The sequence below is a fragment of the Haemorhous mexicanus genome, chromosome 13 (assembly GCF_027477595.1).
Source record: "Haemorhous mexicanus isolate bHaeMex1 chromosome 13, bHaeMex1.pri, whole genome shotgun sequence".
Lineage (NCBI taxonomy): Eukaryota > Metazoa > Chordata > Aves > Passeriformes > Fringillidae > Haemorhous > Haemorhous mexicanus.
Window position 1 is genome coordinate 2,528,114 of NC_082353.1, and position 25,933 is coordinate 2,554,046.

The 25,933-nt window shown below is 40.0% G+C and overlaps 2 protein-coding genes across 4 annotated transcripts; one reads left to right on the plus strand and one right to left on the minus strand.

The window, feature by feature from the left end:
* CHRNA5 (cholinergic receptor nicotinic alpha 5 subunit) lies at positions 1-16,611 on the plus strand. 2 transcript variants are annotated; one of them, XM_059857894.1, is made up of 6 exons: positions 1-157; positions 8,518-8,669; positions 8,958-9,002; positions 10,259-10,368; positions 11,300-12,131; positions 14,108-16,611. In XM_059857894.1, the coding sequence occupies exons 1-6, from the start codon at positions 52-54 to the stop codon at positions 14,267-14,269; spliced, it is 1,407 nt and encodes a 468-aa protein (XP_059713877.1). In that variant the 5' UTR covers positions 1-51; the 3' UTR covers positions 14,270-16,611. The 2 variants fall into 2 exon arrangements, with proteins under 2 accessions (XP_059713877.1, XP_059713878.1); XM_059857895.1 differs by lacking the exon at positions 1-157 and adding an exon at positions 502-2,293.
* A 1,018-nt stretch (positions 16,612-17,629) lies between these two features.
* Positions 17,630-25,598, minus strand: CHRNA3 (cholinergic receptor nicotinic alpha 3 subunit). 2 transcript variants are annotated; one of them, XM_059857892.1, is made up of 6 exons: positions 24,970-25,596; positions 22,894-23,033; positions 22,782-22,826; positions 21,354-21,463; positions 19,250-20,261; positions 17,630-17,807 (listed from the first exon to the last, which is right to left on the minus strand). In XM_059857892.1, exons 1-6 carry the CDS (start codon positions 25,124-25,126, stop codon positions 17,679-17,681), a joined length of 1,593 nt encoding a protein of 530 aa, XP_059713875.1. In that variant the 5' UTR covers positions 25,127-25,596; the 3' UTR covers positions 17,630-17,678. The 2 variants fall into 2 exon arrangements, with proteins under 2 accessions (XP_059713875.1, XP_059713876.1); XM_059857893.1 differs by lacking the exon at positions 22,782-22,826 and having other exon boundaries at positions 24,970-25,598.
* Positions 25,599-25,933: the final 335 nt, after the last annotated feature.

Here is a 25,933-nt window from a genome sequence, read left to right on the forward strand (position 1 = left end):
GCTCCCGGCTCCCGCCGCGGGGCTCGGAGCGAGCGGGGCCGTGCCCTAGCCATGGCCGGGCGCGGAGAGCGGCCGTACCGCGGCTGCCCTCCGTCCGTGCTCCTCCTCACCTGGCTCTGCGCGCCCCTGCTCGGCCAGCGCGGAGCCTCACACGCGGGTAAGGCGGCTCGGGGCGGCCCCAGGGGGTGAGGGTCGGCGGGGCCACTGGGAAGAAGAGTGAAGGGTTAAAAGCGCTCCGGTGAGGAGCCAGGAGGGTGTCGGAGGTGAGGGCTCGGCCGGCCGGGGGTTCCGAGCCCAGCAGCGCTGTGCGGGGCCGCCGGGGCCGGAGCGGGAGGCAGCGTGGCCCGGGGGTCTGCGGGCGCCGCTGCCCTGCCCGGCTGGGAGCGGGGGCAGCGGGAGCGCTCCGTGAGGGGAGGCCGGCGGGATTGTGCGGCGGCGGGGGCAGCTGTCGGAGATGGGGTCTCTGCGCGCCAGCTTCGTTTTCCGCGCCGTCAACTTTTTCCCGGACGAGGTTAAGGTAAGGCTGGTGCCGGGTGCGGTGTGGCTGCTGAGGGAGGGTCTCAGGGCTGCGCTAGCTTTAGGAGAACCAGCGGGACCTGCGGGGAGCGCTGTCAAACGCGCTCACCAGGGCTGCCCCCTCGCAGGAGAGGGGGAAAATGTCTTTTCTAAACTGTGGGTTTTCAGGTGCATTATCAGTCTGGAATGCCTCCCATTTCATTACATTACATACACTTCCTAAATGTGCATGTATATATAATGCTTTAAAGATCTCAGCTGCCGTAGCTTTCAGGTTTTTATCTGCTCACCTTTTGAGAGGAGGTGCAGTTAGAGGTTTGTGGTGCATGCTCTGCATCTGGCACAGAGGTAAACTTGCAGAATATATTTTAATAATTGTAATTTCGCGTATGAATGTGACCGCACATGAAAACAACCCTCTTAAGAATTTATAACACAACTCTCGTTAGTTTAGTCGTGCATCATTTCTTTGACTTCAAAAGAGGCAGTCTCATAATTCAATCAGGATTTTACTTTCCGAGTTGAAGGATGTGAAATAGCATGTGAAGCTGGACTGTTTATAGAATTATACAAAGATTAAAAGAGCAAAATCACCTCTCTTCCACAGATTTATTTAGAAACAGTTGTTTCAAAATGTTGCACTTATATAATTTGTCACTGCATTCCCAAGAGTCTTGCTGAATGTCTTGAAACCACAACTACAATTAAAGGCAGACAAAAAAATAACGAAAGATAAATTTGAACTTTTTTTGTATTAACTGAAAATTGAAAAAGAGGTTGTAAATATCGTTTATGGAAAGCTGATTGTATCAACATCTAGGTTTTAATTCAGCCCACAAATACTCAGTCTGTTACTGCTGAATGTAATTTAAAAGACTATTCTTTGTCCCAACATTTGGAAAAGTAGTGTTTTTCCTGTTCTTCATGACAGAAGATGCAAAGTCATTATGTTACATTATATGATTTATATGACTGCATGGAATTACCTGCAGTCAGGGTGAGCCAGGTTTTGCCTTTTGGCACAAGCCAGCAGTTTTGACTTCATTGAGAACTGATTTTATACCGTGAGGCTAAAGTTTCTTTTCATAACTTGTTTTTTTTCTAAAATGAAATGAAATTTGGTATAAAAGTGCTTGTAAATTAATTTGGTGTTTCCTTCAGTTAATAGTGAACCAGTATTTTATCCTGGCTAACTCCAAATTGTCAGGAGAAAATACTTGCTGATTTAAAATACAGTCAAAGTATGTTTTGTTCTTGCTCTGAATTTTCAACTAACAGGTGAGACTCAAATGCCCAAATGGAGCTGAGGTTACCAAGAGCCTCTAGCCTAGCCCTGGTGTGCTGTGCTGCAGACCTGTGGTGGTGTTTCCCTGGCACTTCATGCACCCAAGTGTTTTCCACTCACTTAAACAGATCAAATCCTTCTCCCTGCCCACCAGAAAGCTGAAAACCTTCCTGCCTGTATGGGTTTCTTGTGATTTTTCTCTTAAAATATTTTGTCCTTTCCTTAGAGGTTCTTAAGGGGATAAATGTGAGCACTGATTCGTGGAGAAATGACTGTGTTGATTTGTAGAAGGAACTGTGGAAGGAAATACTGGCATAGTTTCCCACTTTTTAGAATGGTAAGCCCCAGGGTTTGTGTGATATTATAGGTTTTGAAATCTCCTCATCTGGTTTTGTGCAATGTAGCTGATTTCTGTGAGCTGTAGGATTCCGTGTTCCAGTGTATCCAAGACTGGAATGGAGCTGAGTGGGCAAAACACTCCTGAGGCAGAAGGTAAGGCTGCTGCCCAACGTCTGCAGCACCCAGGGCTGCACTGGCAGCTTGTGAGAAGCCCTGGCCTGTTTCTTATTTCCATAAGGTCTTTTTTACTTACATTTTGGATTTGTGTTTAATTCCATGACACGCAGCCTCTAAATTTATAAATGGTTCTACTTATCAGGTAGAACTTACCACACTTGTTCTTCCTCATGCTGTCTGCACTTCTATAGTCCCTTTTTGCTGCTTGCTTTCAGCGTTCCTCAATGCTGACTTCACAGTCCATCTTCAGTGTCAGCAATCAGTGAAAATGATGGAATGATTCGAAGTGGTATGAAGAGAGATGACAAAATCCTGGATCCATTACAGGAACATCCTCCTGCCTTCAGTGTGACAGGATTTTCCCCAGGGCAGGCTGGCGTGCAGCACCTTTTCCTGTGGGGCAGGGTGGGGGATCCCAGTTGTGGCTGTGGGAGCTGAGTGGAGCACGCTGGTGTCAGTGAGCTGGGCAGGCAGTGCTGTGGCAGGCACAGGCTGCAGTTACAGCTGCAGGTGGCTGTCACTGCTGCTGCCAGCTGTGTCACTAGGGAGGTCAGCTGTTGGGCCCGTGGTGTGGGCTTACCCTAGCATCCACAGCACAGGTCCTCAGAAGCAAATGGTTGGTGGTCGAGTTAGCTCTTAATCTAAAGACTGTCAGTTCACATCTATTTCTTGGTTAGTTTACACACTACATGGCAGTCTGTTATGGTTATTAACCAAACTTGTACATGTATGCAGAAATATGTGCCATGATTATACCTCATTGCTAAGCTCCTAGGGGGTAGTTTCATTCTCCTTTACAACCATCAAGTTGTACCTTTACCATTTTAAATTTTAATTGAATGTGAGAAACACCATCTCTACTTCCTGTGAGCAACTCTTGTACTTCTGTGCATATTGGTAAGTACTAAGCAGTATTGCAGTTCAAAATTCCTCACAGTTTCATGTCCAGTATATGTAGTTTTACTTTGCTCCTGGTTGGCTGGAGGTTGATGTGCTGGGTAAGAGGGAAGGCACAAATCGTCCCAGTAACTTTTAAGCCACCTTTTCCACGCTTGTAGGTGTAGTGATAGGATTTGCCTTTATTTTTTAAACAGGGGAGGAAAAGATAGTTCTGGGAAGCTCAGAATGTAATCGTTGGCTTTTCTGACTTCTATGCAGTAAATAGAATAAAGTTAGTATTGCTGCTTTGACTTACAGACATCCTAGTTAAGATGATTGTGATCTTTGTAAATGCTTGCTGTTAATTAAATGCTTGACTGTGATTGGATTCTGGGCAATTGCTAATGCATAGAAGAAAAAGTAGGCCAAAAAATTAAAGAGCATGCAGGAAGTATGACTCATGATCCTTTTCAAAGGGTCAGAGGAATCAGTATAAAATAAAACTTCAATTTAATACATTACCTGTCTTTTCTACCTAAATAAATAATGATGGGAGATCATCTCAATGAATATACTAGAGTACTGAAGGCAGGGATACTGTATATATTCCTTCACCTTCCAGATTTCTAAGGAAATTATTAGTTGTAGTATCTAGCAGTTAGATTTGTGGATAAGTTTGTGTTATATTACCCCAGAGTTAAAGAATATAATGTCAACTGCAAAGTATGGATATTTTGCAATGTTTATTGTCCTTAACAGTGGTTTTTTTTCTGTAATGGTATATGATTATAAACATGCATTAGTAATGTATATTACTTCTGAATATGCATGTTAACATTATACTTCTAGAAAGTGGCCCTTTCCCCATGGGCCTCCTTTTGTACCCAGTAGTGATGCAAAGAAAACCTGAAATCATTAACACTCAATTCTGTCAATTGCAAATTGATTTGCAAAATGCTTTGAGTTACACTGTTTAAATGAGAAAATGCTTTGAACTGTGCTGTTTAATGTATAAGGACCAGTGTTACATCTGCACTGCCAATCTGGCTCTTGGACTCTTTACCTAAGCAAGTGCAGAAGAATACAGAGTTCAAAGAAAGCTTGTTCTTTGGAGAAGCATGGTCTCTGGTGGTCCCCTATTTAAAAAGAAAGATTTATGAAAATACCTCTGGGATCAAGCCTGTAACACCAAGTATTTCACTAGTAATTCTTATAAAAGGAATAATGTTGCTAAATCATAATAAGATGCTAGGAAATTTAATCCCATAATGGTACAGAAAATTACAAAAGTGTTATTCTTTTGTAAACCCATCTTTTTTTTCTTCTCTACAACATTTAAAAAGTCAGCCATTAGCAGCCCATGTGAAATTATGGCTTGAGAATGTTATCAAGATAAATAGACATGTACATGTTTCATTATGCTATTCATGCATGTGAGGCCCATGTAATGTTTCACTCTATTTTCTAAATAGTTCTTCCAAAGTACTTTAATAAAAAAGTTTGTTAAATATCTATGGAGGAAGTGGTAGAACCGAATTTTTAAATAGAATTTTTCAAGGTCAAGTGTTTCATTAGCATTTTTACTTAGCCTTTGTCAAAAGCTTTCTCCAGGTACTTCAGAGTTGGAAAAAATTGAATCATTAGTCTGCTTTGTGCATAAGCATTTGTCTCCTTTCTGCAGAATTAAAATTTCAGCCATCCAACCTTGTATGTGATTTAGGTGTGGTGTTTTTGGGTTTTTTAGTTGCTAAATATGGACTTACACTGAGGGGCAGTGAGAAGAATTTAAGGTGCAAATAATCAAGAGAACGTTGTCATTGGGAGTTCCCACTGAACAGTGCAGAGAGCTACCTTTGATTTAAGCTGCAGAAGTTCCCTGGCCTCAATAGAAATGAAGCCACACCAATACAGGCCAGCTTAGAACTGCCCTTCAAAGGCTACAGATCGTTCAAGTATTTTTGTACTCTGAGCTGGTGGCAGGGCTGTGTGGCCATAATCTCTTGCCATCTGATTTAGTATGAGATTGTACTCTGAGTTGTTTGTTTGCTAATCTTGCTAGTCATAGGCTTTAACCTCTTTCTGTTTTTCTCCAGCCAGCATAGCTACTCTGCTGCCTTAAGCCACTAAAACCGTTTTAGCTGTTTTCCTATCTTTACATTTTTTTCCACTTGTCACCGAGTGTTCACAATTTTTATATTGATGTTAATACAAGGAGTAACTAAGAATCACAGCCCCTTGTTGTAATCTTAAAATCATAGATACATGGGAAAGAAATATAAAACATATGCATTCTGTGTTACAAATTATTTGAATGGCCACATTAAATAAAATTACAAGGTAGGGGTGATTACTTATTTTGTTTTTGCAAAGTCTTAATAAACTCTTACCATTCCCAGCCTCCTCATGGAGCTCTCCTTTGTTCAGGAAGTCTAGAAAAGACTTCCTGAACAAAGGAGAGCTCCATGAGGAGGCTGGGAATGGTAAGAGTTTATTAAGACTTTGCAAAAAGTCTTAATAAAACATTTTGCCCCAATGTTTTAATAAAGAGAATAAACTAGAAATATTGAAAAATGTGGAGACATCTGTGATCAGAAAAAGAAAGAAATAATTGAACTATATTGTTGGTAAGTAATGGTCATTGTAATAGATTAGTGAGTATACTATAGGTCTGAGTATAAAATGCTTGAAAAATAATCTAAGTATATAAAAGCAGTAAAGGAACATGTCCCCTTTTAGCATAGCAGAGGAGATGCTGTGTTTTAAGAGAAGCTTCATCTGGAAACAACGTGTACCCTGAGGATGCTGTTTTGCTGCACAGGAGGTTGTCTTACAGGAACACAGAAATGGTGAAAGTGCAACTTTGCCTCTGAATTGCTTCAAGGTCAATTAATTGAGAGATACTATCCAGCTGCATAGTCAGTCTTAAATTCAGTTGAGAGTTGTAACTGGAGGAGGGAAATGTAATTAATGCTAATATAAAAATCAAGTATTTATGAAATATTAGGCTGGAATATACACAAAACCATTCATAATTCAGGAAATAGAGATATAGAAATAGAGAAATTAAGTTGTGTCTTCAGGAAGCATTCTTTTGGATGTCTGTAAAATGTAGGGCTTGGCAAATCTGTCTGTAGTTACAAATAAGAAAAAATCCGTGGCTAATGAGGATATACTGAACCAGTTAAATATATTTTTGGCACTTGTACATTTACAAGATAACTTGTACGTGTGCAACTTTCTGTTGCTGGATCCTTTTTGGCAGGTATTCTTATATTCTGTGAGTTTTTCTGTATCCACCTGAGCTATCTCAGTGGTATAGTGTAGGTTGCCCATCAGTTCTTGCACATCCTACAAGCCAGAAAGATTTGTGTTTTGAAACAGAAGAGTGACTTGTCTTAAAATCCAAATGTTGGTTTGGCACACAGCAAGAACCATTCAGCAGCACATTAGTGTAGGGTAAGACTTGTAGGAAAAAGGGATCCTGCTGATCCTATTTGTTAGGTTACATTCTGCTTTTGCTGCTACTATGACATGTCAGAGAAGTCTGGTTAATGTGTAAAATAATAATATTTCTCCTCGACTGCCCCACACTTGCATTGCCAAAGGCAGGGACCTGCCTTGCTGAGCTCTGCAGTGCTTTGGCTGTGTTCACCAAAGGGCCTGTACAGGGAGCCTTTTGCAGCACAGCAGTCACACTTCAGTGAATGCAAGGGTACTTAAAACTTGGGCTGCCCATCTTGGTTTGTCTAGGCTGCAGTGGCTGCAGTCACATGGGACTGGGTTAGGTCAGTTCAAATTAATGGCTTAAGAGGTGTCAGCCAGGCCTCTGCCACAAATGCCAAATTGTGGAAGTGTTGGTCAAACTCTGAGGTAGCTTTAGCAAGTTTTTTGGGAATGAGAACTGCTGCCCTATGCAGGTGTGACACTACCTGACCTACAGTGCAGAAATCCCAGGCAATTCTAAAACCCCAGTCCTCTTCAGTATCTGTGAATTGCTGATTTACTGAATGTTGATGGTAATGAACTTCAAGCAGGCATTATTTATGCTGCCTTTAATTCATACTTTGTTTCCTTTAGCTTATTTTATGAGAGATTAGATACCACTAATGTTTTTTCTGCCTGTATCATTCCTAGTTGATCTACTTCTGTTATGTTGACTAAATTCACCTCCTCTCCAAAGAAAGTAATGTTAATCTTTTAAATCTCTCCTTGTATGGATGACTGTCTCTGGTTTAAATCTGTTTATTCTCTGGTGATTTTCTGCTTCTGATACATCTTTTTTTAGATGGATGCTGCTAGTGAGCGTGTGATTTCTAGAGAGGTTGTGCCATAGATTTATGTAATAGCATAATATTTTAAGTCTGCATTTAAAAGAGATGGTGGTGAGCTCCTTTCTTTTGTTTATGCTGTCCCTTAAACTGATGATAGTAGTTGCTAGGTCTTTTTTTGGCCATAGTTCCCTTTTAAATTTCATTGGTAAGTAGTAAAAATCTTTATCTGGAACATGTCAGTGTTTTCTGGTGGTCATTATAACTTATGTCTGGGGATTGGAGACCCTTCCATGCAAGGTTCTGTGTGTAGTTTGTGCTTCTCGAGGCAGCAGCCATCTTCAGGTCTTTCACAACACCTTTGAAAGCTGTCCTTACTGCAGTTATTTAGCTAGACTCTGATCTTCCCTTTTTTCCTCCTCTCTTCCTCCATCTTCCCCAAAATGACCCCTTGAGAGCTGAGAAAGAGCTAGAAGGTGCATCCCAGTCAGTGTAACATTAGAATGGGTAGAGAGTCAGCTAGTAAATGGTTTGGCACATGCATCTAAGATACAAAACAGTGTGAGGGAAAGTGCTCTACAAGTGCAGCAAAATTTATACATGGTAAATATGCCCAAACATTAGAAGAAATACATTAAACAAAGAGGTTGAAGTTTCAAACTGGATTGCAAGTTATGCAGTATACTACAGATGTGTAATGTGGATGTAGGTTGACAGAACTTCAGTCCCTCCCAGATCAGCTTTCTGTTTTAGAGGAGTTCCATAATTGCCTGGCATTGGGTAAATGATGTAAGAGCTTTTTGCCTGCTGAGATTATCTTAGTGTTCTTGAGTCATCAATTTTAGAAGCATGATAATGGTATGAGGGTGCTAATAAAACCAGGTAACTTCATAAAATTCTACTTCCATGACCTTGGGCATGCTTCTGGAGAGAAGGGGAGGAGATGAAGAATTGAACTCTGCATAAAAAAAGCTGTAACTGTTTGGACACAAGAATGCAGATGTATGCTGCTCATCTGAATCAATGTCAATAATTTTTTTTTTTTAAATGTAGCTGTATCTGAACCTTCTTTTATTGCTAAAAGTGAAGATCGTTTGTTTAAGCATTTATTTGAAGACTATCAGAGATGGGTTCGTCCAGTGGAACGCTTGAATGACACAATAAAAATCAAGTTTGGCCTTGCGATCTCTCAGCTCGTAGATGTGGTATGTATAGTACATGAGTTGTATTTTTTTTCCACTAACTTTAAAAGGAGCATAATTTCATGTAAAATAATTGTGCCTGTTAAACACAATAGATTAAGCATCTTAAATTATTCTCTGTGCAATAAAAATGCCCTGTAGATCAATATACAATGTTCTCATATAAACATACTTAGTGATTAGAATGCTTTCAGCAGTGTGTTTTGTATTTTAAGTTACAGACCTCTGGGAACTAAAGCAGCTATTTCCTATGGATAGATTATTTTTTGTGATATATGCTTTATATTACAGGATGAAAAAAATCAGTTGATGACAACAAATGTATGGTTGAAACAGGTATGTGTAAATATTGATGAAAATTTCTGAAGCTTCATAACTGCAAATCAAAATTTAGGAGAAACTTTTCTAGTTAATTGTATATTCAAAAAACTTAGCTCTTGCATGCAATTTTATTTCGCATAGTATCTTTATAGAATGTCCCTGGAAATGCTTTAAAGGATTAATTGTGACAAACGGCTTAAGAAAACCATAACAAGGTAAATAAGAATTCACCAAATTAAAAGTAATATGATATGGCATTGCATGACCATTTAGTGTACCAAGGTGTATAGATCCAACCATAAATTGCTGCTTCAGTATGAAAGTTTTTATTCAAAAGCTTTATTAAGAAAAGCATGGTTGGTGTATTCTTCTGTGTAATATTTTTGAGGTCTTTTTCCTGTGGGATATTTGAAATTATTGGATATACATTACTGTAGAATTCCAGTTTCAAAGTTGAATATGCTTGCTCGAAGGAAATACTTTTTTCTCTTAAGACTGGGTCTGGGCAGGAAAAAGCCTCAAGCTTTGTAATTGTCAGAGTCCAGTGCTAAACTTAACTGCCACTATTTAATTGGGTAATGCTGCTCACAGATCATTCTTGATTTAACTGAGAAGAATCTTTGCAGATGCTGGGTATACTTATTAGCTTATGGAATTATTTTTGTTTGGGCTAATTCCTTTCTGTTTGTTTATTTGATTTTTTTCCTTTTGCTTCCCATTTCCTTCTTTTCAGTAACTGTAATTTTAGGCCAAGTTTTTATTTTTAGGAAAACTCTGAGATTAGTCAGCAAATATGAGATGGCCATGTGGGCTAATGATTCTTTGTGTCCTCTTTAATAATTTCTGCAGATCTTCTTGAAGTTGAACCAGTTTTAAGAGTTGGAACATGATGGGGTTTTTTGTATAATGAAAATGTTTAAATTGCTTCTGATTAGCTTCCAGTCATTGGTATTCATCCAGAACAAGTTTTTTTTTCAAATTTAATTTATACAATTAAATTACATTATAATAGCTCTTACTTATAAATGCATGCTCTGAAAAAGGAACATCATATCTTAAGTTCTGTACAGAAACATTGTCAAACAGCTCTTATAACCGAAAACAAATAGTGAATGAGGTAACTACATGCCTGTTCAGCAACTTCATTGTTTTATGCAAATTTTAGTTAATTTGATTGTTGTTAATTGCCCTGTTATCTATTTTCATCTGGTATCACCCTGCTGAAATCCACTTCCCAGTAATAATGATTTTTACATCTCACATATCCACAGGAATGGATAGATGTCAAATTGAGGTGGAATCCTGAAGACTATGCAGGAATAACATCTATCCGTGTCCCATCAGATTCTATTTGGATTCCAGATATTGTGCTGTATGACAAGTAAGGTTTGAATCTTTTCACACAAAATGAATTTACTTTATAACTTCTCTGACCAAACTGCTCTAGGAGGCTCATTGGATAGACATAATGTGTACATATAGTGGGCTCAAAAACCCATGGAAGAACTTGCCTCTGAATGCAAATAGACTTTGTTGTCATGTTAAGTGCTCAAATGTTTTGCTTTACTTCTGAATGGAATTTCTAGTCCCTTTGAAAAGGTTATTTCCATTTTGTTGTGTGAACTTTTTTCTTTATTGAAGAAAAATATCTTGCACAGTGCTGGGCATAAATAGTATAGTGATGGGAGGGAAGTAACTAATTTCTGCTGTTTTAGGTCATATTCAGCATGGAATTAAAGTTAGGCACATTTAACTATAAGGGGGGGTTGGATTGGTTTTGACTTTTTTCTTTTGAAAATTAGCAGATCTCAGAAACCAGAACTTTTGAATTAACCTTTGTGCACAACCCAGGTGTGCATACAGTGCTTTTACATTTCCTGACTTGTTGAGTCAGGATAAAAGGCTGTTGCTGTGATTGTAAATTCAAGTTTGGGCACAAGTATTATTTTACCCATTCAGTGACTCTTTTTCTTCAATAATTATGATTTGGCTGAATTTAAAAATACTTATTCTGTCTTACTAATAGAAACATCATGCTGTTAAAGATCAGGATTTCGCAATCTTTTCATAAATCATTGGGACCATGGAAAGTTGCACAGATCTTTTCAGGTCTTCAGTCCTTCTTCAGTCTTCCAAAGCTGTTTACCTAGGTTAGGTTCAGATTTGAGGGGAAAAAGTTGACTATGAAGACAATATAAAATTTTGGCTATCAAGGGATAGACAGCTGAAATGACAATAACAGAGCATAATATCTTCTTTAAATACATCCCCACACCCCATTGCAATTGCCTGTAATTTATCTCTTCTTTCAGTGCAGATGGACGTTTTGAGGGAACATCTACAAAAACTGTGGTAAAATATGATGGCACCATTGCTTGGACTCCACCAGCAAACTACAAAAGTTCTTGTACTATTGATGTAACATTCTTCCCCTTTGACCTTCAAAATTGCTCAATGAAATTTGGTTCCTGGACTTACGATGGCTCACAGGTTGATCTAATTCTTGAAGATTATGATGTTGACAAAAGAGATTTTTTTGATAATGGAGAATGGGAAATAGTGACTGCAACAGGGAGCAAAGGAAACAGGACTGATGGATGCTGCTGGTATCCTTTTGTTACATATTCATTTATAATTAGACGTTTGCCCCTTTTTTACACTTTATTTCTCATTATTCCTTGTATTGGGCTTTCATTTTTAACTGTCCTTGTCTTCTATCTTCCTTCAAATGAAGGTGAAAAAATTTCACTCTGCACTTCAGTACTGGTATCTTTGACTGTTTTTCTTCTTGTTATTGAAGAAATTATTCCGTCATCTTCTAAAGTTATCCCGCTCATAGGGGAGTACCTGGTGTTCACTATGATATTTGTGACCTTGTCCATCGTGATCACTGTCTTTGCCATCAACATCCACCACCGCTCCTCGTCCACACACAACGCCATGGCCCCCTGGGTGCGCAAGGTATTTCTGCACAAGCTGCCCAAGCTGCTTTGCATGAGGAGCCATGTGGATAGGTACTTTGCTCAAAAGGAGGAAACAGCCAATGTGAATGGCTCAGAATCATCCAGGAGCACCTTGGCAGCAGCTCTGGAATCCATCCGCTACATTACCAGACACGTGATGAAGGAGAATGAGGTCCGCGAGGTGGGTGTGTCAGTCCTGCTGCACTGACTTTGTACAAGTGCAGATTAGAAAGCCAAGGGCTTTACTGGGCAGCTCCATATTCAAGATGTGCTACAGATTTCCAGCTTTTGTACTTTGCTGAAAGTTGTGTAGTTGTTTCCCCTGGAAAAAAGTGCAAACATGGTACAATACTGAGACTGTTTGGCTGATACAGTGCAGTATTTGGGGTCTTCAAAAGTATTTTGCTGTTTTCTATTAGTTCTTGTCATTAGTTACACATTGTGAGACACTTGTCTGTGACAGGAGCACGTACTGGAACTGTTCCCTACAGCACTGCTGAGATGACAGGACAAGGAGCTCTTTTTCACTTTAATGTTGTACCCAAAGGCTATCTTGAAAAATAGGCGTTTGCCTTATATTTTCCAAATAAATACTGCCAAGACTTATCTTGCAGCTTTTAATTTCAAATAAAAATAGTTTGAGTGCTCTAATTTAATTTAAATACAGGCTATAGCCATATGTTGGCCATTTTGTGCTCAGATGAAACATGAACTCAATGACATCCTAAGTGTTCTCTTCTAGCCTTACTATTGTTTGTCCCTAAGTTTTATCCACAGATATCAGAGGCTTTTTTTTCAGTGTCAGAGTGCAATTGTGCTCTGAATTATCCTTCATGAATGTTTACAACATTTGTGTAAGAGCATTGGAAATCTATTTTCTTTACATGCTCTTGAAGCTAGCACCATTGGTACATCAGAGATTTAAATGCTATTTCCAGTCTAATGCAGAAGTTTGTAGGAATATAGAAGTTTGTGGTGTGCTGTCTGTTCCTGATGGCAAAGGCTGAGGTTCTTTTAGTCCATATGGGAATTGCTGTCTTCAGAAGGCTCTGGTTGCTGAGAGTGTGTTCTCCCATACGAGACTAGGAGTGATGTGCCTCCTCTGATGTGCCTTCTCAGGACTTGATTCTGACATTGTCACAAGGGATGTGGCCTAGATTTTTAATAAATGTATCTGCTGTACTGTTGGAGCAGCATCTGCATTGTATGAACAACAGAAATAGACTCATTTGCTATTAAATACATCATTTCCTGTAAATTAAGGGTTCACTGTGAGAGACAAGTAGTAAGTATGTTGTTCTCCAAGTGTAATTTTGTTACTATAAACCTTAGAAATTAATATACAGCTGACTGGGGATTCAGTTGTTTTATTGTTACTGGGCTCTAGAGAATGCAAGCATTAATTGTAAAAGTTCTTAATAAACACTAGACAGCTAGTGCTATTGTAGCCTTACATCTTAGGAAGCATTAGGCTTGGGAAACATGGATAGCTGCAGTTCAAATCCAAGACAATTGTTTGGCGGGGTTTTAATTTGCTTGCACAATTATATCTGCAATACTTGCAAAACTGTGTATAGATATGAATAATTTTATCAAAAAGAAAAGTAGTCTTGAAACTACTGTGAGTGTTCTCCCCAGCGTATAATTCTTTGCAGCTTTCAACAATTGTTTGTAGCACAACAGCTGCTCTGTACTAACAATTTTTAAAATTTTTTTATTTACTGCTTGGGAGGTTTGGTTTTGGTTTTCTGGTTAGTTTTTTGTTTTGGGTTGGTGTTTTTGGTTGTTTGGAGTTTTTTTACAGCTTTTGCTTTCAACTCCTGCTTGGGAATTTCATGTTATGATGTCACGTGCCATGTATCCTGCAGTATGTTAGAAAATGGCAGGCCAGTCTCATCTCTATAGATGAGGATGTTTGGTGCTTCTCAGAGTCAATTTCTGCATCAAAATCTACATAGTTTAATCAGTCTTCACAGAGGGAAGCTTGCTTTGGTTCTAATTCCCAGTATAATGACAAAATATTGTTCCAGAGGGTTATGCCGGGACGTGGTTGGAAAAAGGTCTCTTGAAATAACTGAGAATTGCAGGGTTTGGTACTGTGCTTTTACCTGTTCTTGCACACCACACTGACCAGCTCATGTGCTCTCTGTGTTTTAGGTTGTTGAAGACTGGAAATACATTGCTCAGGTGCTTGATCGAATGTTCTTATGGGCTTTTCTTCTGGTTTCAATAATTGGATCACTTGTGTTATTTATTCCTGTTATTCATAAATGGGCAAGTATAATAGTCCCTACCCATATAGGCAGTACAAATGCATAAAATAGTTTTGGAGCTGTGTCCTACTGATCTGGCTCTAAGTTTTGCAGTAACTCTGTTTCCATGCATGCTCTTTCTAGGCATGTTTCTGGTAGAGTGAAAAAAAAATAAAAATCCAGAACTAGAAAATTAGGTTTCTCTTAAAGCATGGCATTCCCAGGACACACAGAAGTCAGTCTGCTTATTGCTAGTCTACTGAGTTACTGCCAAGCCAGGTCAGAATTAAAAAAACCTTTTCTAGCCACAGCATGTATGATTTATCAGAAAAGCAGACACTGACACCTACTGTGATATAGAAGGATTTCAGTTTTTTAATGATGATCGCTGTAGTCCAATTATTAAATTACTATATAAATCGTTATACTGAATATTAAATATTTGCAGTTACACAGTAGAGTTGCTTATTTCAATTTAGTTTACAAAGGTGAATTTTCATCAGTTCTCTTCAGTGGGTTGAAGTCTGAAATTTCGCCAGAATAATTTAGAATAATAAAAATATAAGTTAAACTTCCTGTATATATAATATACAACTCAGAACAGCAATTTGGCCGTGTTTGCCTTTATAAATTTTCAGTGGAATTTGCTGCTAAATTTTAAAGCTTGTTAATTCTGTGATACCAACATGAGCATTTAATAAGCCTTAAAATGCCTAAAGCACGTGTGTATATTGATGTATCCATCAGCTTTGGAAAGGAAGCCAAAGGCAGTTAACTGAGTTCCCAAGGTGCAAAGTATTCTAAGGGGCTGGAACATTTGGATTTCTCTACTCTTGATGAGGAATTTGATACAGTGTGTGAGTTTGCAGATATGTTCATTATTTCCTGTATCTGGATGTTTCTCAGAACTAAGATTTTAAGCACAGGCAGAAGGAATTTGTGGAGCATCTTTCTGAAGGAAATGGGTTATAAATTACTGTGCTGTGGAGCCAAATGGAGATGATTAATGATTTTCACATTTGTTTAATTAAATTTGAGCGCTACCTTGGATTAGTTCTTTCCATTTAAAAACCATATGTAACTCTAAGCAGCAAGAACTTAGAGTTTTCTGAATTTCCATTTTCCTAAGATCATTGAAAATGAACTTGCAATTTTTCAATTATTCCGTTAAAATGCATCCTTTACACTGATTCCAATGCCACCTTCCTTCCTTTCTTAATAGTTTTATTTCTGGAAAAGACTCTAAAATAGTTGGGTGTTTTCCTACACTAAAGTTTTTGTTGTTCATAATATAATTGCATCCTGTAGGCCTAATACAGGAGTAGAGCAGGCTAGAGCAAAGCTTAGGAAGCTTTTGTTTGCTTGAATTACTACATGAATAATAACATGTTTAGGTGAGAAGTTTTAATGTAAACTGTGGTATCTTCAACAATTTTAAGTTTTTATAGTGATTATAAATTTGAACAACAGGTACAAATTTCTCCCATGCTCCCTCCCAGATCTGCTTTAGAAAAGCCCTGCACTAATTATAATAGTGATTACTTATGTAATAATTTATAAATAATTGAATATTTATTTCAAAATGTTTTCATCTGCAGGACATTCTTGGTTTTGTGTAGCTTTTAAAGGCTCACAGGTAGGGAAATTATATCAGGCTGACCTTTTTTTTCTTTCTTTTTTTTTTTTTTTTTAATAATAGCAATTAGGGATTTACTCTTCCTCAGTTAGACAATTACATCTGACATTGGATATCCATTTTTCCTTTATTCCCATCATAACTTTCAAGGTGAATTTGCAAAGATTATCTGTTTTAATTCATTAATATAAGAGCTTTAACTTCCCAGAATTACTGAGGTTAAACAATGCATCAATGACTTTCTCTGTGTGCAAGTTGCAGAAATACTTCAGATAGCTTGTTTTCTCTTCAAATACAATATTTCTTTTTAAAGTCTTCCGTAGGTTTGAATTACTGAAATTTACTCTTACCTGTCGAGAAAGCAATGTGAGTACAACTGTAGATTAGATATAGATCTTATTTTTTTAACTCTCCATTTCATCTCTTTCCCCTTGGTAAATGATGTCTCCAGGCTGCCCAGTTACATCATGACGGGCAGCACATTGTCCAGTGGAGTCACTCTCTATTATAGTAGCTCACAGTTTTTGCAAATGCATGAATTTCTTTTAGTGACTTCTAGTCTGATCATGATAGATTCAGATTACACAGCTGGCACTGAAATCCTTGGGGTCTTCTGCTTATCAGGTGTGTGTCTGAAACAAAAGAATGTTAATATACTCAGAAGCATGGACTTTTACTTCTGTAACTTACTGCTGAATGTATTTAACTGTAGGTAATACTACTTTATATAGCTTTCTGTCACTCGCTCAAAATAAATGAAAAAAAAGGCACAATTTTCAACAGTTTGATTCTCTTTATTTTCATAAATGTTACATCACTTGAGACACTGTATTTCCACAAAGTTTTTGGTTTGGTACAGAGAGAACAGTTAGTATTTTTACAAAATATGATCTGATGACAGTGTTTTGTTGCATTCTTTATTCATGCTCTTAAATAATCTGCAGTTACTGATTAAAAAAAAAAAAAAAAAAGAGAAGATATATATGCCTAAGCAACAATTTTAGCACACTTTACAGGACTATTTTTGTCTTGGCATAAAACACTTCACTACAGCAGGATGCCTCTGTGTCCGAACGATCTTGAGTATTTTGATCCTTTACATCCCTTGCAGACTGTTTTATTGTGTGTTTTACTTGTACACAATTCTAAACATCATTAGGTTTGAGCAGGTTTTTTTCCTGACAGCCTTCACATACATTGCAGTCTGGTCTGGGGATACACAGAGTTTACTTTATGGCTGCTTTATTACCATCATCTATGATTTACCTATTTGTTCTCCTTTTGTTCTAAACCCTTCCTCAGTCCTTTCTTGCCCCTGTGTGGGTCGGTTTGTACAGCAGGTGGCAATGTCTGCACTCCAGCTGTTTGGTACTTGTGCTTCCCACCCTTCTGTCCTTGTGAGGGTACTCATGGAACTCCCTGTGAACTCCTTCCAGAAGATCCTGGCGTGCTCTGAGGAAGCTTGGGACTGGACTACAAAACAAACCTAATAGCCCAAAGCATTCAACTCATCACGACTTTCCCAATACTCATGTAATTTTCCATTTCTTTATGAACCCCTTCTTAAATCACTCCTATAAAGTTTAACATACTGCCTCCATCTTCTCCAGTTATTGCAGGAAGTAGCTGTAAAGCCTAGCTTGTATTACTTTGAGATTAGCTGTCATAAAGGTACCAAATAATTCCTTTTTCTGCATTTTGAACAAGGCTGCCGTGGTCAAGTGAAGTTGAAGCCAAGAGAGATCCTTGTTCTACTACATGGAAGAGACATGAGGTGCTGGGAGAGGGATGCAGAGTTGATTGGCAGCTTTATTTGATTTCACAACGTTTTATTTAATTTTTACATTTCATCTCCAGCCATCAGAGGTTGTAAAAACAATCCTGCTGTTCCTAGAATACATACCAGGATGAAAACCCATAGAAAAATACGATCGATTACCATGGCAACATATTTCCAATCATCCTGAATCTGAAAAGAAAAAAAAGAATAGCAAGTTGGCATGTTTATTAGGTGAATAAGTTGCATTAGCAGTAATACTATTTCATAGAAGAAGCCCAGTTTTTTCTGTATGTAGATATCCTTATGAATGCACAGCTTACACATCTGTTTTCACTGACAAATGAATTCAGCTTGAAGAAGCCTTATTTGAATATGCTCTTTGGAGCAAAGCCAAAAGCTGCTGCTTCAAATCCAAAAGGTTGTTCACCAAGACACTGGACTTGAGGAGACACAACTTCTCTATTCCAAAAATGAAAGTGTTAAGCTTTACATTCTTAGATGAACAGGTTTGTCCAGAAAACGTTACTGAAACAGACTGCTCCTACTGGCCTTTAGGTAGAATGTAAAAAGCAAAGATTCATTGGCATATAATTATCTAGTACTTTGTTATGTAGAACTGAAATTTGACCATTTTCATGCATGATGTGAAATGCATCTCTGTAGCTTTCATGTAAAGAGGGAACCAAGTTTCAAAAAACACCTGATTTTTCTAATTTTCTCTTCTTATAGTGAATTTTATAGCAAGAGTGACAATCAACTATTATGTATGTTATATATGAATAGTAACTCGATGATCATTTTTAGTTACTATTGAGATTACAATTCAATTCTTTTGTTTTTCTTCAAGAATGATAAGAAATGAGTTTGTTGGTTTTGAAATTTGTTCTTTTTGGCTTAGAACTTGTTTGTTAAGGGAAACTTAAAACCCCAAAGCAACCCTGTATTTTCTGTACCAGCTAAATCTAAACCTAAATAGAGTTCTGATATAAGTATAAACAAAGTGAAGTTAGAATGAAGTGCTGTAGTTTGGGGATTTAAAAACTGTGATGGTGGGGCTACTGCTTATAGTATGTTTGAGGAATATGGTAGAAAAAAACCTTTTCATATTTTTTCTCCTTTATTGTATTAAGATGCAGCTTTATGAAAGATGCCAGTCCCTGGCTTGCAGTAGTTGCCTCATTTAGCTACAGCACTTTACTCTGCAGCAGCACCAGAATGAGCTCCATCATCCCTGTGAGGGACATTCACTCTAACATTTCTGTTGTTGATGGTAAGCTGTGGGAGGGAAAATGTAACTTTCTAAAGGCCATCGGGTCAGTAAATTCCACTATTAAGATTATAACTTGGAAAATCCTACCTTCAACTCTCATGGGATGGGTGCTTTGGTATGTTCCCTTTAATGTGCTCACTCAGTATATATATTGTCAATAAAGAGATCACTGTGCAGCAGAGCTGTTCTCAATTATGTAAGTTCAAAATTGCACATATTTGTAATAGAGCTTGTGTAATTTATTGTAAAAAAATAATGGTTTCTTTTATATTTTTTGTCTGTTTGTTTGAGATCTTTTTCTTACCAAACACTAATGGCAAAAGGTATCTGCAGTTTGAGTAACAGTAAAATATGTTCTTACCTCTTTTGCTTCGTTCTGCATTTTCATATTTTCTGCAATGTATTTCACACTTTCAATAGCATCTCTCATTTCTGGTGACAGAACTGAAAATGAAAGCATAGGATCTACAGACTCAGAGCTTGAACTTCGAGTGAGATTGCCACTGAAATCCGAGAACTTGGTGCGCTGATACTGACAGCATCTGCATGCCATATCTTGACAAGCAAAGCCATCTTTGCAGCATTTGGTTTCAGAGCCGTTGATGCAATTTAAGTTTGAAAACTCAGAAGTGAATAATGGTTTTGGCTTCTGATTATTCTCTTCATCACTGGCAGGCCTTGTCATGAACATGATCCGGGGAAGTAAGTTCAAGAAAATGGTTCTCACCCACACGGGCATTGTGTGCGTCTTGGGTGTTCTGTAGTGCACATTTAGTACAAATACTGTGATGACAATCGATAGAGTTACAAATATCATGGTGAAAAGGAGGTACTCCCCAATAAGGGGAATTACCAGGGAAGTAGAAGGTATGGTTTCTGTGATAACAAGAAGGAACACTGTTAAAGAGAGAAGCACTGATATGCAGAGTGTCACCTTCTCACCACAGTCTGAGGGCAAGTAGAAAACTAATACAGTCAGAAATGAAATCAGCAGACAGGGAATAATCATATTGATAGTGTAAAACAAAGGTAAACGCCTGATGTAAAGAGAATACGTGATGTCTGGATATATCTCTTCGCAGCAGTTGTATTTGATGTCATGTTTATACCCAGGAGCTTTAATTATAGCCCATTCTCCACTCTCCCAGTAATCTTTCAGGTTCATTGTCGAGCCAATTAGAACTAAGTCAATTTTGGCTTTGTCATAAGACCAGGAACCAAACTTCATGGTGCAGTTCTGATAATCAAATGGGAAGTAGGTTACATCTATTTTACATGAACTTTTAAATATAGCTGGAGGTATCCAGGTCACATCACCCGTGTATTTTAAAAGGGCCTTTGTCTTGTCATCAACCTGGAAATCCCCAACTGCACTGTAAAGCAAGTAAAAATAGCAAAAATTAGAATTATCTACTCCAGATAGTTTCATACATTCAGATCAGATACATGAACTCTTTAATCTCTTTTGGGGAAGTCAGCCATTACTTGTTTACTTGGAGCTGAATTGCTCATGCAAGACTGCTCAGTGACCACCATAAATTCGCGTGGTTAAACTGAAACAAACAGCTTTATAAACTCACCAGGGAGGAGTTGAAAGCAAATATTCTCCCTTATTAATAGCATGGCTTGGTGCAATCAATATTCAAAATGGCAAATAACAGATTGCAAATGACAGTCTGACTAGATGAGTCTTGTAGGGCCCTTCCAACTGAATTTTTTCATTCTATTCTATTCTAGATTGATCAAGCACATCAGAACTCAAGGGGTGATAAGAATATTACTGGTATTTCCACCTCTTCCATGGACAGTGCAGGTAGTAACTATGGAAGGAGGGATTAGGGTGTGCATAAGGAGTGTATTTGGTAAGAGGTTATTTTAAGTCCCACTTTGCTAACTTACATGATCCAGGTGAGTATATGAAAAAGTAAAATTAAAGGGTAATTTGAAGTTTTAAGGCCCCAGTTAGGAAAGGAGTGGCATCGCTGTTGATCCACAGACCTGAGTTTTGGATCTGTGTAGCTGAGTCTGTTTCTATGAGAATTGCATTCTTACAGATCCATTTAGTTATGGTTTGGCTCTTTACAGTCTCAGAAATTGACATCTAAAGTAAACTTTATCTGTGGCTTTTATTTGTCAAAGGTGCCAAATTGTGAATTTGACTGCTAAAAAGCTAGAATTTGCATTCCTTTCAGTTAAAGTTGTGACTTGCAGGGGCTTGTGAAGGCAAAAAGCCAAATGCACTTTGGCCTGCTCACTTGCAGCTCCAGGTTAGAGCTGGCTCCTGCCCAGGGATGCCAACATACCTGGCATGAAGGTGAGAACAGCACTGGGGGGGATGCAGGACACAGGTGTGTTGAAAAGCAGCTTTTCAGTGCATTCTTTGAACTTGCTGCTGATTTCTTTTAGAGTTGGTAACATCACCCCTCTCTCCCTGAATTACAAAGTTAAATATGCAAGAGCCTTACTTGTTATATAAAACAATATCTGGCTTCCAGATCTGGCCAGATGGAACTCGGATGAATTCAGCACCTCCATAGTCTGCTGGATTCCACCGAAGCTTGTAATCATTCCAGATCTAATTATGGTAGAAATGAGTCCATGTTAGGTTTGTGAAGAAACTGAAATTCAGTGGACTAGATCTGAACCAAATGCTGTCATATCACTTCCTGGGTTGATTTATTTTGGATGCTACAGTGTTTAGATGTTTCTTTAACAAACACTTATGTGTGGTGTTTGTTCATACGCAGATTCTAGGGGGGCCTAGATATCTAGATGTTACATACATATATGACTTAAATATATGTGGCTGTCCCAGGAATGCCTACTCAGTAGCTGGAACAAGCTGAAAGAAGGAAGACAGTCTCTCTTCAGAAAGTGTAGGATTGCAATAATAACGTTGATCTCAAAAAACCAGGTATCTATGGGACGGTGAAAACAAGTTCCTGGAGGCTGGTGGCACAAGTTGTGAGCATCAGTTGAGGGACCTTGGGTCAGAGAGAGCTCCAGCATGTTATGGCTCAGGTAACAGCCTTTGTCACTAGCGCTTGTTAAACCCCATTATAACGAACTTGAGTATCAAGCTGAAGGTGGGAACTAAGTTGGTTACTAAGCTGACTGCAACAGTGAGTAACTGCATTTTTAAAAAGCCTTTTTAACATGAAGTACACATTTTTCGTTTGTTGTCAGTGTAAGGGAGCTAACCAGCACCAAGTGGCGCTCTGCGCGACCTCTGAGCCGAGGTGCTTCCTTTGCGTTGATGTCCGCCAAGGCAGCGGCTTGGAATCTCCCGAGCAAAAATCCTGTATTTAGCGACCGCAGCAAGTGGAGCAGCCTTGCTCTCCTGCCGTCCCGTCCCGTTCTGTCCCCGCCTGCCGGGCGGTGCCGCGGCCACTGGGCGGCAGCAGCACCCCGGGAAGGGCTCGGGCGGCGCCGCCGGCGCGGAGCGGGGCAGCCGGGTCTGCTCTCCCGGCATCCCGAGCAGGGCTGCCCTGCAGAGATCCTGCCTAAGGATGCTCTCCCGGCATCCTGAGCAGGGCTGCTGTCCAGAGATCCTGCCTAAGGATGCTCTCCCGGCATCCTGACCAGGGCTGCTGTCCAGAGATCCTGCCTAAAGATGCTCTCCCGGCATCCTGAGCAGGGCTGCCCTGCAGAGATCCTGCCTAAGGATGCTCTCCCGGCATCCTGAGCAGGGCTGCTGTCCCGGGATGCGTCTGTGCCCCAAGGGACCCGAGCCTGGCGCCGAGCCCGCGAGCCCGGTGCTGCCGGAGCCCGCAGACGCCTCGCTGGGCCGGCGGCTCTCGTGGCCCCGGTTCGGCCCGGCGGAGCTGGGAGCACTCCCGCGTCGGAGGGGCAGTGAGCTGGTGTCCTCTGGGCTGTCACTGAGCGCTACTTACGTGCTTCAGCCACAAGTTGGTTTCCATTATCTGGTTGACTTCGTCCTGGAAAAGAGAGGTGTGTCGGGAGAAGCGCCGGCCCTGCCGCGTTGCCCGGCGGGGCGATACTCACCACCTTCACCAGCTGCGACATGGACACCTCGAACTGGATGATGACGGGGTCTGAGACGTTCCTGACGGGGCGCACGAACTGGTTGTAGCTCTCGAAGAGGGCCGCGTAGAGCCGGTGCTCGGCCTCGGAGCCGGCGCAGCCTGCGGGGGGCACGGGGTGAGCTCGGGGCCAGCCCCGTGCGGGACAGGGCTGTCCCGGTCCTGCCCTGAGCGCTCAGCGCCCCTGGGCGCTGGGCACAGCCCCAGCCCTCCCGGGCGGGCAGCTCTGTGCCACGGGGGCATTCGCTTGGGCTGCGAGAAGGAGAGCGGTGAAAGGTAATGCTACCACAAAGGTTTTCTAACACGTCTGCAAATGTGTTAAGCGCTTTGGGGGAATCACTGAGGAATTGGGGATGCAAATACCCTTTGCCCTCGCAGCCCAGTCCCCCAGACCTGGCAAAGCCACGGGCTGTGGAGCAGAGGAAAGGGAAAGTGTAGCCCAACAGACCAGGCCTCTGGTAAGGGGTAAGAAGCCTTGCAGTAAGAAATAAGAAGTTTGGTTTCTAGTCTGAGTCATGAGCGTGTGATTACAGTGAGGATAACAGCCTGCTTCTTAAAATATATTTTAAAATGGATTAAAATTTGATTAACTGTTACATTCAAAGACCTTTCAGCACACTCAAAGAAATATGCTAATTACCCCTTTATTATTCTAAGTAGTTTTTATTTATAATAGATTCCTGTTGTCCTTTTGCCACTCATAAATGCAGTTCATCCTACCCTGTGGCCAACAAAAAAGCCTCAAACTGAAATTCTTAAACAACAAGGTACTTGACCTGTTTCAGGATGAGGTGTGAGAACCTGTATTTTACACTGCGATTTTACTATCAAGCTAGGCAATAACCATCCTGACACTATTAGAAGGCAATGGCCTTTTATTTTTAGAGGGCTATCTCCTAAACTCTCTTCTCAACAACACAGTCATGAATTCCAACTGAAACACCAGAAAAATTGTTTTGTCATTAATGTCACTATGCAAATTTGGCAAAGGCACAAACTGAAGTCTGTTGAACATATTCTACAGTCCCTTTGAAACAGAAATATGGATATATATATATATATATGAAATATGAATATTTGCAAGGACATGCTTATTTTCTGCCCATTGTTTTTTTAGTAGAGAAAGAGGGGAGGCAGAATTATCTGCAGGTGACAGACTACACAAAGCAGGTGTTACTTTTGAATCTGTGAGACCTCACCTCTCCCTAAGACAAGGGTTCCCCTCATGTGAAACTATTCAGCTAAAAGGTCTTTTGTTTGCTTTTGGTTTTGCTTGGTTGATTTTAACCCCTTGTGCCTTCCCTTGCTCACTTGGAGTACAATTTTGTTTTCAGATTAGTGAAATCATTCAAGCCAACTTGCTATCTAAAAAATGAACACTTTTTAACTGCCAGTATTGCCCAAATTACTTCTTGATATCTTCTATCTCTTAGACTGAGATTTCCTGGAATAAATACCCCCCAATCTTTTAGGTAAATAATTTTAAATCTAGATCTTAACAACTATTATAGTCAATCCCAAACTGACAGCCTTTTTACATGGTACTAGCACTCTAATTAAATCTAGCATCCCCTCTTTCTAGAGAAGTGCATTCATGTGGGGTTTTTTTGTTTAACTATTTTGTGCTTTCCATGTCTGCAGAGACATGTGCTGTTTGCAGCACATACTTAAAGCTCTTTAATGTTGTCACTTTCTTGTCTTCTCTGCAATATGTGAAACCACACCTTTATGTGTGAGATGCTTTTCCTTCATGTTAAAATGGCTTTATGTGTCCTGTTTGGCATTTTTAATCAGGGCTACTTAACTACTTTGCAAGGATAAACTTAAACACCTCCAGCCCCCCCCCCCCCCCAACCCCCCCACCACTGAACAACAAGCTATGTAACAGAAAGAGCTGTACCACAATTCTGTACATTTGCCCCTTAGGCTGGAGAGCACTTCTGCACTTCTTAAAAATAATTTGCACCAAAACCATCTCCTGCTCCCCTTTTCCACCCTCCCTTCACCATCAAAGAATAACAGATTAAGGATCACTCACCTTGACAGAGAAAGCAAACAGCAGCAGTTAGAAGGAGAGTGTTCAGGCCCTCCATGGTGTTGTGAATTCCTGCCTGTGGACAGAGGTTGAGGATGAGCTTCACTGCCAGGACTCCAGGAGCACAGGCAGCAGGGAGGGCTCGGCTCCCCCGATGCATGAAATGCCTGCGAGCAGCAGCCGGCAGGACCCTGAGCACAGCTCTGTGCACTGAGCTCCCATTAGCTTTGCTGTGCTGCCCCCTTTCAAGCTACCCAGGTTGTCAGAGCATTGGGAATGGCAAATCAAGTGCAGGAAAAACAGATGTTATTGTAGGCAAAGAGCAGTCTTCTGGCACAGATAGTGAGCGAGAGTCCTTAAAATGGTGCATAAATGAGCTTGGTAATCTGACAGCACGGAGGAGTTTTCCAGCCAGCTGCTATACAGGATCCTTATCTATCAGAAGATCATGCCAGTCTGCTAGGGGAAGTTTAATTAATATAAATCTTGTAATTGAATTGTTCTGAAATGAATATCGACGTTAGGGATGCCTGATTTAGCAGTGAACTGAGATCATGGGACCTGATTTCCAATTAGGCTGGTGACGTTTTTTCCAGCTTGTGTCTCATCTCGCAAGAGCATGTACTGGGTGCTTGACCATGTAAAAAGGATGTGCTATTCCCAAGGAGTAATTAAAGGCCTGTACAATTGGTAGGATCTGAGCCCAGAGTGGTAAACAGCAGCTGGGATCTGGCAAGAATCTGGGGGCTTTGAACGGAAATCAAACTTGACCAAACCCTTGAGAATAACTTTGGGCCATTCCTATTTTGTAGATTGAAAAGGTGAAATTTGAGAAGAGGAATACGAGCACAGGATCCCAACTTGATCCCACAAGACCTTATTGCTCATGGGAAAGGACACTAGAAAGAAGGAGGAGCTGTCTGAGGTTCAGCCATAAAATCATTCTTTGCAAAGTGAGGCATTTCCC